The sequence below is a fragment of the Poecile atricapillus genome, chromosome 9 (genome assembly GCF_030490865.1).
Source record: "Poecile atricapillus isolate bPoeAtr1 chromosome 9, bPoeAtr1.hap1, whole genome shotgun sequence".
Classification (NCBI taxonomy): domain Eukaryota; kingdom Metazoa; phylum Chordata; class Aves; order Passeriformes; family Paridae; genus Poecile; species Poecile atricapillus.
In genome coordinates, this window is record NC_081257.1 from 13,174,633 (window position 1) to 13,186,983 (window position 12,351).

At 44.3% G+C, this 12,351-nt stretch overlaps 1 protein-coding gene across 3 annotated transcripts in view; it reads left to right on the forward strand.

Moving 5' to 3' along the window:
• Positions 1 to 12,351, forward strand: part of MGLL (monoglyceride lipase) — a 102,013-nt gene that overhangs the window by 73,966 nt on the left and 15,696 nt on the right. For all 3 annotated transcript variants that reach the window (XM_058845466.1, XM_058845465.1, XM_058845467.1), the window contains one exon: positions 11,490 to 11,626. In XM_058845466.1, coding sequence (XP_058701449.1) covers positions 11,490 to 11,626 — 137 coding nt within the window. The remainder of the gene's footprint in view (positions 1 to 11,489; positions 11,627 to 12,351) is intronic.

The following is a 12,351-nucleotide window of genomic DNA, read 5'->3' on the forward strand; positions in this document are numbered from 1 at the left end:
AACCACAAGGTGAGATTTCCCAGAGCATTGAAACTGATGCTACAGGGCTTGCTCTGTGGCACTCGAGGGTTAATTTCTCTGAAGATACCGTCTGCAGATTCAGTTCATGGGGAGAGCTGTTATACCCACAGCATCTCTAATGCTGGGATTTATTCAGGGCTTGGCAGTACTCTCTAATCTGAGAATTCTTGTTTAGCTACAAAAATAAAATTTAAAAAAAATGTGCTGAATTGTAGATGGTACAAAGACTAATGCTCTCAACCCAGATCTCTTAAAATTGACGTTCTCCATGCTACATTTATTTTCTGGTTCTGAATTTATCCAAGACAAAGTCTGCTGACAGATCCTGGCTGTTTTCCTAATGCTACAGAGAGGGCAGCCTGACCCGTCGTGGTGCCAAGTTCATGCTCAGCTGGGCAGAGAGCTGGGGGAGGGAGAGGAGGCAGAGGACACTTCTGAACTGAGCCTGCCTGATACCACTTTTGACTACAGTGCCTTCTCATGAGCCTTGCTCCTCTCCTGCCCAGATTTTGTAGAGCTCTCTGAGCTGCAGATACATCCTTGCTGGCTGATTGTGAAGTAGCTCTCATAGCCCGAAAACAGCGTACGGGTCCGTAACCTTCAATAGCTCAACACTGGTGTCTGTGCATTGTTTACTGAACTGTAGACCTGCCAGCCAGGAGTCCTTGTCTACTGCCACCCAGCTGTGGTTTGAAATGAGAAACAGAGCACGGAAAGCAATAACCTGCCTGTCTGATCCTGGCTTTTTTGGTAAATATACATGTAGTGAGGAGAATTTCAGAGTTGCAGAGAAAAGGGTATGAAATGGTAAAAGAAACCAAACCAATAACTCTGAAATCAACCTCTACCATGAAAGGACAACAGCTTTGCTGCAAGACGAATTTAGGAGAGCTATTTTCTGCCCTGCCATTTCCCCGTGACTTCCCTCGTGCACCATCTAAATGCCACTCAGCCATGAGCCAACTGGCAGCATTTGTGCTCTGGCACACTGGGCAGGATTGACCCACCCAGGAATATTCCCTGCCAGACTTGCTTCATCAGGAGGTTTTTTCCCTACTTGTGTTGTTCCCAGTCAGATCTGTTAGGGTTTGAATGAGCTACAGCTCTGTGTGGATGTACCCTGCTAAAAAAAAAAAAAAAAGAAATTAAAAATGCCTGCCCTTATTTCAAATAATCCACCTGCTGCTCACCCATTGAGCTTGTGAAAAGTGGGTATAAAAAGCTATCGGCTCTGGGAGAGTGGTATTTCCTTCGTGCCTTGTCAGGAAGAGGGACAAATCCCATCTAATGAGGGTGGCACTGCCATGTGGCAATACGAAGGAGTGAAGCAAAAAGCAAAAATCTTTTTAACTCTGTGGGAAAGCTACCTTTGGAAAGGCTGGTTGAGAACTGGAAGTGCAACTCTCTCCTGGAGAGAGCTGACCCTGAATGGAGGGCCTTGAGATCTCAGGTTTGTTACTGACCTTTTGGCAGATTAATTGGTAAAACATCTAACTGGTATCCTAGAACACGAGTCACTCTTTTTAGAAACATTATTATTCATTTGCCAGTTGCTTAAAAATTATATAACCAACAATTCTGTGCCAAGATTGCTTTGGAATAGAGAAATGCTGTATTCTGGTGCCAAGAATCTCACAGACTAAACAGAACCCACTGGGAGCCCTTGCTCTAGATGAGAACTCATGTTTATTTTAACATGTAAATAAATCAGATGAAAAATGGGTCTTTTAAATTCTTTTTGTTGTTGTTGTTATTGATGTGGGTCTCTAATGGGTGGTCTGCATGGAGGGGAACCTTTTGAAGAGAGCTTGAAAGGAAGTTGTGTCTGTCTCTCAAGACACTCATCAGCAGCATGAAGGGGGTTCTTACATGACCCAGCTTTCATCTTCTTTTCTTCATGATGCCTAAACTCCTGTAGGCAGGGAAGAATTAGGTCTGTCTTTCCCAGGACTAATTGATTTGATTGTTTACTCAAGCACGGAAGTACCCAAGGCACACATCTGGATTTGGCCATGTGAGTAACTCGGTTGGTGCTGCGGCAGCGTGCGGGGCAAGGCTCGGGGTCATTCACTCAGAGCCCTCTGCGGAGGGGAACAGTCAGAAAGGGTCGTGCACACTCTCAGGCAGGGCAAATGGAACCATCTTTAAGCAAACAGAGGAGCAAGAAATGAATGGCCTTTGTTAAGGAAAGAAATGGAAATGTTTTCTAGTTAAACAAGCTGTCATTTAGGACTTAATAGCATGAGCGTGTTGGAGAGCCAGCCCACATGCCAGCTGTGCTTTGGAATAAATGGGCAGGGAAGGGGAAGGGGAGTGTGCAGTTCCTCTCCAGCACTGGCTTTTTCATTGAAAATCCTGACATTTTGAATTGGTGCCCCAGCTGTTTTAAAACTGGAACTTGAATCAGAAAGTTAATGCAAATGGATTTTCATCCTTGTTTTCAGCTAAGAAAAAGTACAGTTTGCACCCTTGCTTTTTTAATTTATGGGATTAAAACAAGAGAAGAAAATTATATTTTTTTTAAAAGCTAAAATAAAATACCAAGAGAGATATCCCTTGGCTGCTTGCCTCTTCTGCTGAAGGTGAAACTCTAGCTACCAGTAGTGATATCATACATGGAAACCAGAAAAAAAGCTCTTCTCTGCTCTTAGATCAGCAGCCCATAGGTCAAATGAACTTGTGAGACCCTGGATTAACCCCAGCAAAGTCCATGCATTTTTTTCTGCAGTATCTGGGCATTAATACTGGTTCTGTGTCATGCCAGAATAAGTCTTTGAAGACCAACTCCATTACTAAATAAAGTCACTTCACCAATACTTTAGGAAATTATGTGTTCCTCATGAAAGGGAGCAAAATCTCAGTGCAAAACTGCAAAAATAACTGTTAAAAATTATAGTGCCTTATAAAAATTGTTATAGGCCCTAAAGAAAATCCCTTAGTGCTTGATCGGTTAGTGTCTTTGACTCCTTAGAGCCACTGTAAGTTGTGCTTCACTGATTATATATCTTACATTGTGTTGTGATCTTCATCCCATAGGAGAAGGGATTAGACAGGAATAATTTCATTCATCAGCAAATGAAACTCTTTTGCAGAGGAACTCAACAGCCACTCAGCCATCTACAATGGGTTTGTGCAACGTTTTCAAACCATTGATCCCAGTAGCCTGGTAGAAACGGATTTTTCTGCCAGCTGTCTTATGCTTTTATGTTCTGAAGGGCCTGAGGAAGAAAGTGGAATACTACTGTGAATGTGCTTTGTGGAAGAGGAAGTGGGCTCCATATTCCTCTTTCATGGACCTTAACTTCACCAGCCACGCCAAGCAGCTTCCTGATTTTGTAACAGGGATGACAAAGCTGCCCCATTCCAGGCAGTGTGGAAGTGACTGTGGCATGTGCAGATTTTCATACTGTCTTGGCCCCTTCATCTCATGGTATCCCAGCAGGAACTTAGGTTTCTAGCCTGGCCACAGCGACTGCTGTTTGTAAATGCAGCTCCTTATTTTGCAACACTTATTTTGGGTTTTTTCAGCATGTTTTCATGAGCAACATAATGTTCCAGGAAGACTTTTAAGGAACTGCAGTTCAGAGCCAAATTCAGCAACAGCATTAGAAATGGGCAAGTCTTCTAAAACCAAAAGAGCCATGTTTGTATCCATTAGAGAAGAATTGGCTCTTAACATTGACAGAAACAGTTTGCCTTGTCGGCCAGAATTAACGACTGCTCTGATATGTACCAGGTCATTTTGTTTGTCATCTCTGCAGTACAGAAAAGATTTCAAATGGCTTTAGCAAGATGACTGGTTCTCTGCTCCCTAGAAATAAGGCACAAATAAATTTAGTATAGAAAATTGACTGTTGCCTTTTTTTTCCTAACCAAGACAACAAACAATGTATCTCTTTGTGCACTATTCTAAAAATATCTCGTCTCTGCAAATGTGTCTCTGATGTGGGAGGAGAATGCTTTCAGTTTGCTGCACTCTTTGTGTGAGGCAAGTGAATAAAAGCTACCCAGCAAATGCTGAAAGGAAAATGATTTTCCTAACCTTGGAATGGAAGAGGGAAGCTGATGGACTTGTGCCTTCAGGACAAGGCTCTCTTTTGGTCAGAGAGGGGCAGAATCCATCTCTAGTTCTTAGTTACATACTTCATACATAAAACACCCAGGGTAAGAGGTAATTCTGTTGGGTACCATATCTAGTGGTTATATAATGTGGGAAAACCCAGTGTGCTCACTGCATCTCTACTGGTGGTGCTAAAGAAGGGATGTCCATGGCTACCCAGACTTTGGTAAGGATAAGCATATGTTGAACTGTATTTCAGGTTCTCAAAGAACATAAAAGTGGAAGCAGTGGTGAGAGAGGATCCTCTCCTTTTAGTTCCTAATGGTTCCCATCTGATGTGAAAGTAATCTTCCTGGAAAAGACCATAGGCTTGTGTCAAACTGGTTTTTCTTCCAGTGGAAACCAGAGCTGTGGGAGAGGATGAGAGAGCACAGCTAAGGCTCAGTCAGGTGGACACTGAGACACTCCCCCCCAAGGTTTATCTACAAAATAAGCACAGCAGCTGACGTAGATGGCAGCTTGATCAGAGTCCAGGGACCATGACCTATGGACTAAATCCTAGGACAGCTTACCCTGCTTTCTCCTGGCTCATGTGTCTCTGTCCTGGTGCCAGTGCTCTCCACACACAGCAAAATGAAGAGTAGGCACAGATGGAGGGCAGAAATTTCATAGTGTCCTCCATGCATCAGACTTGATTTGGTTGAATAATGGAAAGAAATTGGGGAAATCAAACCAGAACAAGCTCCCTCACTGTGATAAGTCTGTTCTGAGGACAAGAAAGACGCTTTGTTGAGCAGGAATCTGCAGGATGATCTCTGAGGTGCTTCCTCTGTGTATTTGTTCTGCCAGTGGAACATTTGCTTTACATGTTACTGACAATACAGGCAGTCTGTTGACTTTTCCAGATGTTGATTGTCCTGCTTTGAAGCTTCTTCCTGTTTTAGTTGTTTGTGTGTCTGAATGGTGGCTTAGATGTACTGCTTGTTAAACAAATAATTAAACATTGAGAGCTTTGAAATCCAGTATGTTTAATTAATGAGCTTTGCTCACTTGATGAAAAAGATGTGTACTTAAATCATTACAAAACAAGTATCATTTTTTCAGTAGTGAACTGCTACGACAATTTGAAGTGTTTACTAGTTCATTAATAATTTTTTCATTAAACCTTAAAAAGTCACTGAGCAGAAAATCAAGGCTTCACAGAACATTTGCTGTGTTGCCTTGTGTATTGTCTCCCCCAAACTCCTCCTCTGCAAAACCATGCTGCCTTATAGCCTGGGATTAGAGTTAATTATTACTTTTAAGTCTTGCTGTACATTGGACCAAGGTCTATGGAGATGCCCTGTGGTGCTGGTGCGGTACAAGTGCCCAAAAAAACAACCCAAAACCCAAACCAAACCAAAAGAACTGCTCAGAGGAGTTTCAGTAGAGCTCAAAAATATGTACATCAGCTGCAATGCCTTGTGACACACTTCATTAACAGCTGCACTGGCTGCTAAAGCTGAAACACTCTGGAAAACTGTATCTGCTGCATCTTGTGCTTTAAGTTTTATCTCCAAGTCTGAATGCATTTTGGCAGAGAGGAAAGCAGGGGCAGGCAAGGGTCACTGTCTCCCAGTCTATGGGGTTTGGATGTTAAAATGAGCTGCTAAACTGGTCCTTTCCCATTGCACTGGGATCTCAGGATAGGTTGGGGGCCACCATATTGAGATGCCCACCTGAGCAAGCAGCCACAGGTTCAGGAAAATTGTGGGACAGGGTTTAGGCTGGCACATTACACCTCTAAAAGAGCCATCCACATTTCTGCCATTGGCATCTCCCTCCTGTGGGCTCCAGACCCAGCATCATTCCTGGGTGGGCCCATTGTGAGCCACCTGCAGAGGGAAAGCATCTATGAGAATTTTCAATTATGTGGCTTTTTTGCTAAACCAGACAGCTGAACAGTGAGCAGGACACAACTATTCTCATCTCTTACCAGCAGCATGACCTGTGACGGGGTGAGAGCAAAAACGGGTGAGGCAGGCTCACCTTCCCACAGTGTTCAACACCAGTGAGAGGTGCATTCCATCTCCAATTTTGGGCAGAATATAGAAGCAGAGGACTTCAGGAATCAAACAAATCTTTCCAAAAACTAATAAACACATAATAGCTTCTTTTCCAAAAGCCATTTGGGCATTTGCTTCAAATGGACCTGTCAGATTCCCACAAACTTATTGATGAACAGGCAGTGAAAGAAGAGGGTCTTCAACCTGAGCTCGTCTGAGGCCTCTAACAAAAATCCTTCCTCTGCACACCACTGTCTGTGCTGTAATGAGCTACTGCAGTGCCAGTGCTAAAGCAGCAAAATCACCTTTTCTGGCCTACACCAGCTCTTTGGGAACTGAATCACATCATGCTCCAGCTCATTAAATCAAACACTCCAGCACCAAGCCTTGCCAATGGCCTCTCTGCCATCATTAAGACATTTCTTCCCAGTGTGGGACTCCACAGTACCAGAGCTGCTCCTCAGCTGTCTGGAAATCATTGACTTCACAGTGGTGGAACTTCTCACCTTTAACCACTGAAAACTCCTGGCACTCCTCTGTTAGTACCAATTTGAAATGTGTCTATGCTGAGGGAGTGGTAAGCCTGGAATTCCTGACCTGACCCCTGGCTCTGTCTGTTCCTGATTCTTCTGCTCCAAAACCTTGGAGTTACACCTCTAGAGAGGAAAACAGATAGTGCTGATGAATCCTGAGGTAGGAGTCAAGCCCTGCATTCCTCCTGACTGTTTCTACCATCAGTTGGCCAGGGAGAGCATATCACCCTACAGTGGTGGTGTTCCCACTACAATAAAAATGGATCCAAACTATCCCCTTTCCCCCAAAGCTGGAAACATCAAAATATGTGAAAAACCAAGAGATAAATTCTTCCTGAAAAATTACTGTCCCCTAGGCAGATTTCTCCTGTCCTCTCTCTTTGTTTTATGGCTTTTCCATAATAAATAGGGGGCAAAGGCTGAAAAAAACCCATGGTGCATAATTTCTGCTTTCCCATGACTATAACCTTTAAGGAACAGCACTGAAATTGGTGAATTTACAGCAACATAGTGGAACTCAACATTTGACCTGCATTCCCATCACCTCATTTTCCATAGCAAAATGTTCCTGCTGAAGGTCAGAGGGTCAATTCAGTCCTCACCTGATCATCCAGGGTCAGGCTCAGCTTTTGTCAGGAGGGCTGAGCACTTGGAAAGAGAAACAAATATGCATAATGTGTGGCTTTCATGAAAGTTAGTGTTTAGAACAAAAGCAGTGCAGGTATCTGAGGGCTGACAGGCTGTGCTGCCCCACTCACCCACACCCTGGGGCACCCCACAGTGTGCAGGGACAGGTACTGCCAAGCTCTCCTCTCTGCCTAATATTCTGCTTGTCTTCTTTACTGCATTTAAGAACAGATTTCTTCAGCTCTGATTTGGCCCCACACCCCCAGCAAAAAAGCATCATGCTGCTGGAGATCCAGCCCAGGTCCCCTCATCAGAATGAGTCTGCCCAACAAGCCCAGAGCTGGGCTGCTGATTTCTTCAGGCAGCTCCCATTTGGCTTTTAATGAAGGGAGAAGAGTGTCAAGTTGGATTGTGCTTTTTATTTACATGTTTTTCAGCTTATCTCCAATCTGACCAGGATGTAACCTTTTTTGAAGTATGTGAGCCAAAGTCAGCTGAGGTCCCTGGCTGCTTTGAGTGGTTTTCAGAAGCAAGCCCCACAACAGGAGAGAATATGGGATTTGAGGAATGAAGGGACTTGTAGAAGTATGCATTTCCAGGGTCACAGGATCTGTTATGCAGGCAGAGTCGTACCTACACAGTTATAACAGACACCCCAGAGACCTCACACCCTCAAATACCCCATCTCTTCACTCTCAGATTTGTCTTCCTGTGCAGCCAGTCAGTATGATTTTACCCAGAGAGATGTGTAGTTTTGCAGGATCTATAATCATAGGTGGAATCATGCTCTGAAGTCATGCTTTCTGCCAGGACTGACTAAGTTGTTGTTCTTGACTCCAGTGGCAGAGCCACAGTCAGAGCATACTCGTGCCGAAAATAGAGGGAAGAATTTAATTACTATGACATATTGGGCCAGATCATCACAGCCTTTATTCAGATTTTGTTTGAGCAAACTCTGTTATTTTGCAGTAGTGTGTCTGGTTGAAAATGGATGCTTAAACCTCCTAATTCTAGCTTTGTAACTTGAAAATATGTGGTTTGAATTTTCACTTTTAAAGACACGTGGAAAGGGTGCCTGCAATTAGATCAGTACACACAACCTGAAATGATCACTGAACCACTGCACAAACACAGTAGTGGCAGTGAACCACACGAGCTGGGTGGGAAGCCAGGTAGATGTGAAACAGATGTGAAACAGCTTTTGAATGCTGAGTGTGCTGTGGGGATGTGCAGTCACAGCTCTGTGCACCTCACACTGCCCTGTTGAATCCAGGGGCCTCTGTGGGAGTGCTGGGATGAGGAGCTCATGGAGCTGTGATTCCTGGGACTCTCCTCTGTTGTGATCCTTGCCTTTGTTTCACTTGGGTGTGGAGCAGCCTCTGGCTGGTTCCAGTTGCTAGGGGAAGGTGGTTCCCCTCCTCTTGCACCCACTGTTTTGCCACTGGCACTGTGGAATCACTACAGCAGATTCATTCCCAGCAAAACCCAAAGCTAATAGCTTTACATCAAGGATGAACCTGACCTTTCATTCTTAATAGCTCTAAAGGCAAAAGATCAGAGAAAAACACGTCAATATTCTTGACTGTATTGATGTTCAGTTGTGCAAACATCTTTCATCTAATAGAAGGGGTCTTAGTTCCTCATCCTGAAGCTTTGTCAGCTGGGGGATTCAAACTTGCAATATACTCATTCATTGGGGGAACTAGTTTGGTTTTGGAGGGGAAAAAAGGAAAATAAGAAAATAAAAGACCATGACCTAGCAATAACCCCTGGCTAACCTTGTGCAAGGGGTAGTAGTGAACTACAACTACTAAAGTTTGATATTTTGATAGTATCAAAGCAAAGACTTGCATGGCTTTCCTGTCCCAAATGTGCAAACTGCTGCTCAGGCTTTACTATGTGCCATCTGAGTGGGGGACAGGAGTTTAGTATTTAAAACCAGGGCTAAAAGGGGCATTCATTAAGTTATTAACAAAAAAACCCAAATTCTCAAAAAAATTCAAAGAGGAACTTTTCACATCATTGCACAGGTATTTCTTGGATTCCACAATCATTACTTTGACTGTTACAAGCAGTGTCACTGTTATGTGGTGGGAGCAGGGAAAATTCTCCACACTGAGAGCCAAGGAGGCTTTCCAGATCTGCCTCTGTCCTATCCAAAAATAGACCAGAGACTCACAGTTCCAGAGCAAGGAGTCATGGCCCATTTACAGACCTGGGCCACGGGAGTTTGCTGTCTCTGCTTGCTCAGTTGTCTGAGCACTGGAGAGGAGAGACTAGAAGCAAGTGAGGCAGCATGGGAGAAAAAAAAAACCAGAAGGGCAGAGCTCTGTTAGTGAAAATGTTTCTCTCTCTGGACTGTTCAACTCATATTAACCTGCCATATCTGGAGGTGAATAGTAGGAAGATAACACATTTGAGGACCATAAAGTGAGTGGCTTGGATATAAAAAGTCGTCAAAAGCTTACTTTCCATCTGTAACAAAAACCAGTTTAAAGTTAATAGTTCCTCTAGCCACACACATGATTTCACTTCTGGAGATTATCATGACTTGTATTTTAATTTGCTCTTTGATTTGTTCCTGGTCACTGATCCATGGAGGATGCTTGCTGCAGCATATTTTGGCAGGAATTGGAGTGTGTGCATGGAAAGCAGAACTGGTAAAAGGTTATTTATAATTGATCAGCATGACGTGTATGGGTTTTTTTTGGCAGCCAGTGTGGCTGATTGCAGCCTTCACTGCCAAAAGACCCAGCCACAGAGACCACCTGACAGGACACAAAAACAAATTTGAGATTCAGTTTTTCCTAGATGGAGTGAGTTTAGTCCAGCTTTTTATTAGAAGTTCTGCCTGATTTACAGAGGTGATTTTTTGGGTGGCTTACAAGAAAGCTGAGACCTACAGATTTCCACTGGTATCACCACTGCCAGCAGATGTAACTACCTTTGTGGCTGTGTCAGCAGTGCTTTTCTTTACTGATCACTGGAAGGGGAACCATCCAGCATGTCAACAGTTATCAGCTTCACCTCCTTTAACAAGTCATTGTCCCTTTGTGCCTATAAATGTGCCTCAGTGCCCACTGGAGAAGGCCTAAGGAGACACTCAGCAGGAGGGAGATGTTTAAGACCCCCTATACCCTAACCCATACGAGTGGAATGTGTTTTCCCCCTCACCATTTTCCTTAACAACCTGCATGGAACAGAAACAAGCAAAGGGGCTGTTTCTAAGGGAAAACCCTATTTTTGACCGACAATAACATGCATGTGAGGTCAGGTAAACATGCAAACTGCTTTGCCAAGGTGGTATTAATTTCAAGCCTTTTCAAGCTCTCAATTGCCTGGGGCTGTGTTGGTGGTGATGCTGGCTCCACCTCTGCCAGGGATGCCACTGTTCCCATGGCAACTCACCATCTCCCATTTTAATCTTCCCCTTCCCTTCCATTAGGCAAGATAATTCCCAGATACAGAGTGAAGAAACAGTGTCCAGGTGTGGTACAGTTTGCATTAACACTTGTTTAGGAGGAGGATGCCACTGGATACTTGCCCAATGCAGCCTGTTACAACCTCCATCACTTGACCCCTAACCTCTCACACAAGAGGTTTCCAGCCCACCCAGCGCTGCAGGGTATCATGAGAAAAAGCAGGACTGTGAATCTTATGCACATTCAGGCCCTGGAAAAGGCAGTGTCCATGGTCCATTAAGTTTATAACAACTTCAGAGTCCTTCTGTTTCTTGCCAAGATGCTACACCGCAGTTACTGCTGTACCCTGAGCCACCAGACCCAAAGCATATGATCCCTGAGGCAAATCCCCATTTCCCAGGATGCAGCGACACATCAGCAAGGCAAGACAGCCCTTCCTGATGTTGGAGGTTGCAAGATGTAAATTGCTACTCTTGGTTTTGAAGGGCAGATAGAACTATGGGGGAATAGAAGTCCAAATTTAGTGGCCCCTTGCAACCCCTTAACATTCTATGGTTCTATGACGCTTTTTTGAAAAGTCAGGTCATGGACAGTATGGCATTTGACAGATCCATGCAGTTTCCTTTGCATTTCTGCAGCACTTTGTCTGTTGAGAGATGAGTGCAGGAGAAGGTCAAGTTAGGATAGAAAGAGTCCAAGAGGCTTATTTCTGCCAGCTCCTTTCTTGACTGTAACCACTCTTTCAAATGACTTAGCTGTGTGCTCTCCTTTCCCCCTGCAGTTGGCCATGGGCAGAGCGAGGGTGATCGTATGGTTGTGTCAGATTTCCACATCTTCATCAGAGACAGCTTGCAGCACATTGATCTGATGAAGAAAGAGCACCCTGAACTGCCTGTTCTCATCCTGGGGCACTCCATGGTAAGCACCATCCCCTACCCCTCCCAGCAGCACCCAGGACATGTGTCACAGTCCGGTGGTACTGTGGATGGCAGGAAATAACTCATTCCACAGCAAGGAAACAAAACTTCCAGGAACCTTCCCTTCCACTTCATTCACTGACTGATTTTCCAGCATGCTATAACCCTGAGATCTGCCTTGAGTAAAGACAGTCCTTAACTTTTCTATCCCCACCATGGCCCTAATTAGTGCCACTTGCAACAAGGAGCCTGTTTTTTAACACCACCATTCATTCCCGTGGCTATGTGGTAAGTCTCACCAGCTCCCTGCAGCATCGGGCTTCCCCTTTCATTTTAACCAGTAACCAGGAGGTTAAACCCTCCAAGGCTTTGTGAGCAGCATGGGGATGAAGCACAAAAATACCCTGTAGCCTCATTCTGTTAAACAACCTAACAGGAAAATGTACCAGGGATTAAGGCTGCAAAAACAAAGGCACTGATTTGGTGAACAGATCTGAAGCCTGATTCTGACAGCACGGGCCAAATCCCCTTATTCAAACTAACAGTATTCCCACTGATGTCATTGATCTGCCCTCCCTGCCTTCCTGGAGGAGAGGAAAATGAATAAGTACTTTGGGAGTCAGTCCATGCTCAGATAAATAAGTGTTCTTGCATAAGAAGGCATGGCATGCTCTGAAGGGCTCCCGCGCTCCAAAGCCGCCGTAACAAGGAGCAATTTCCCAGTGA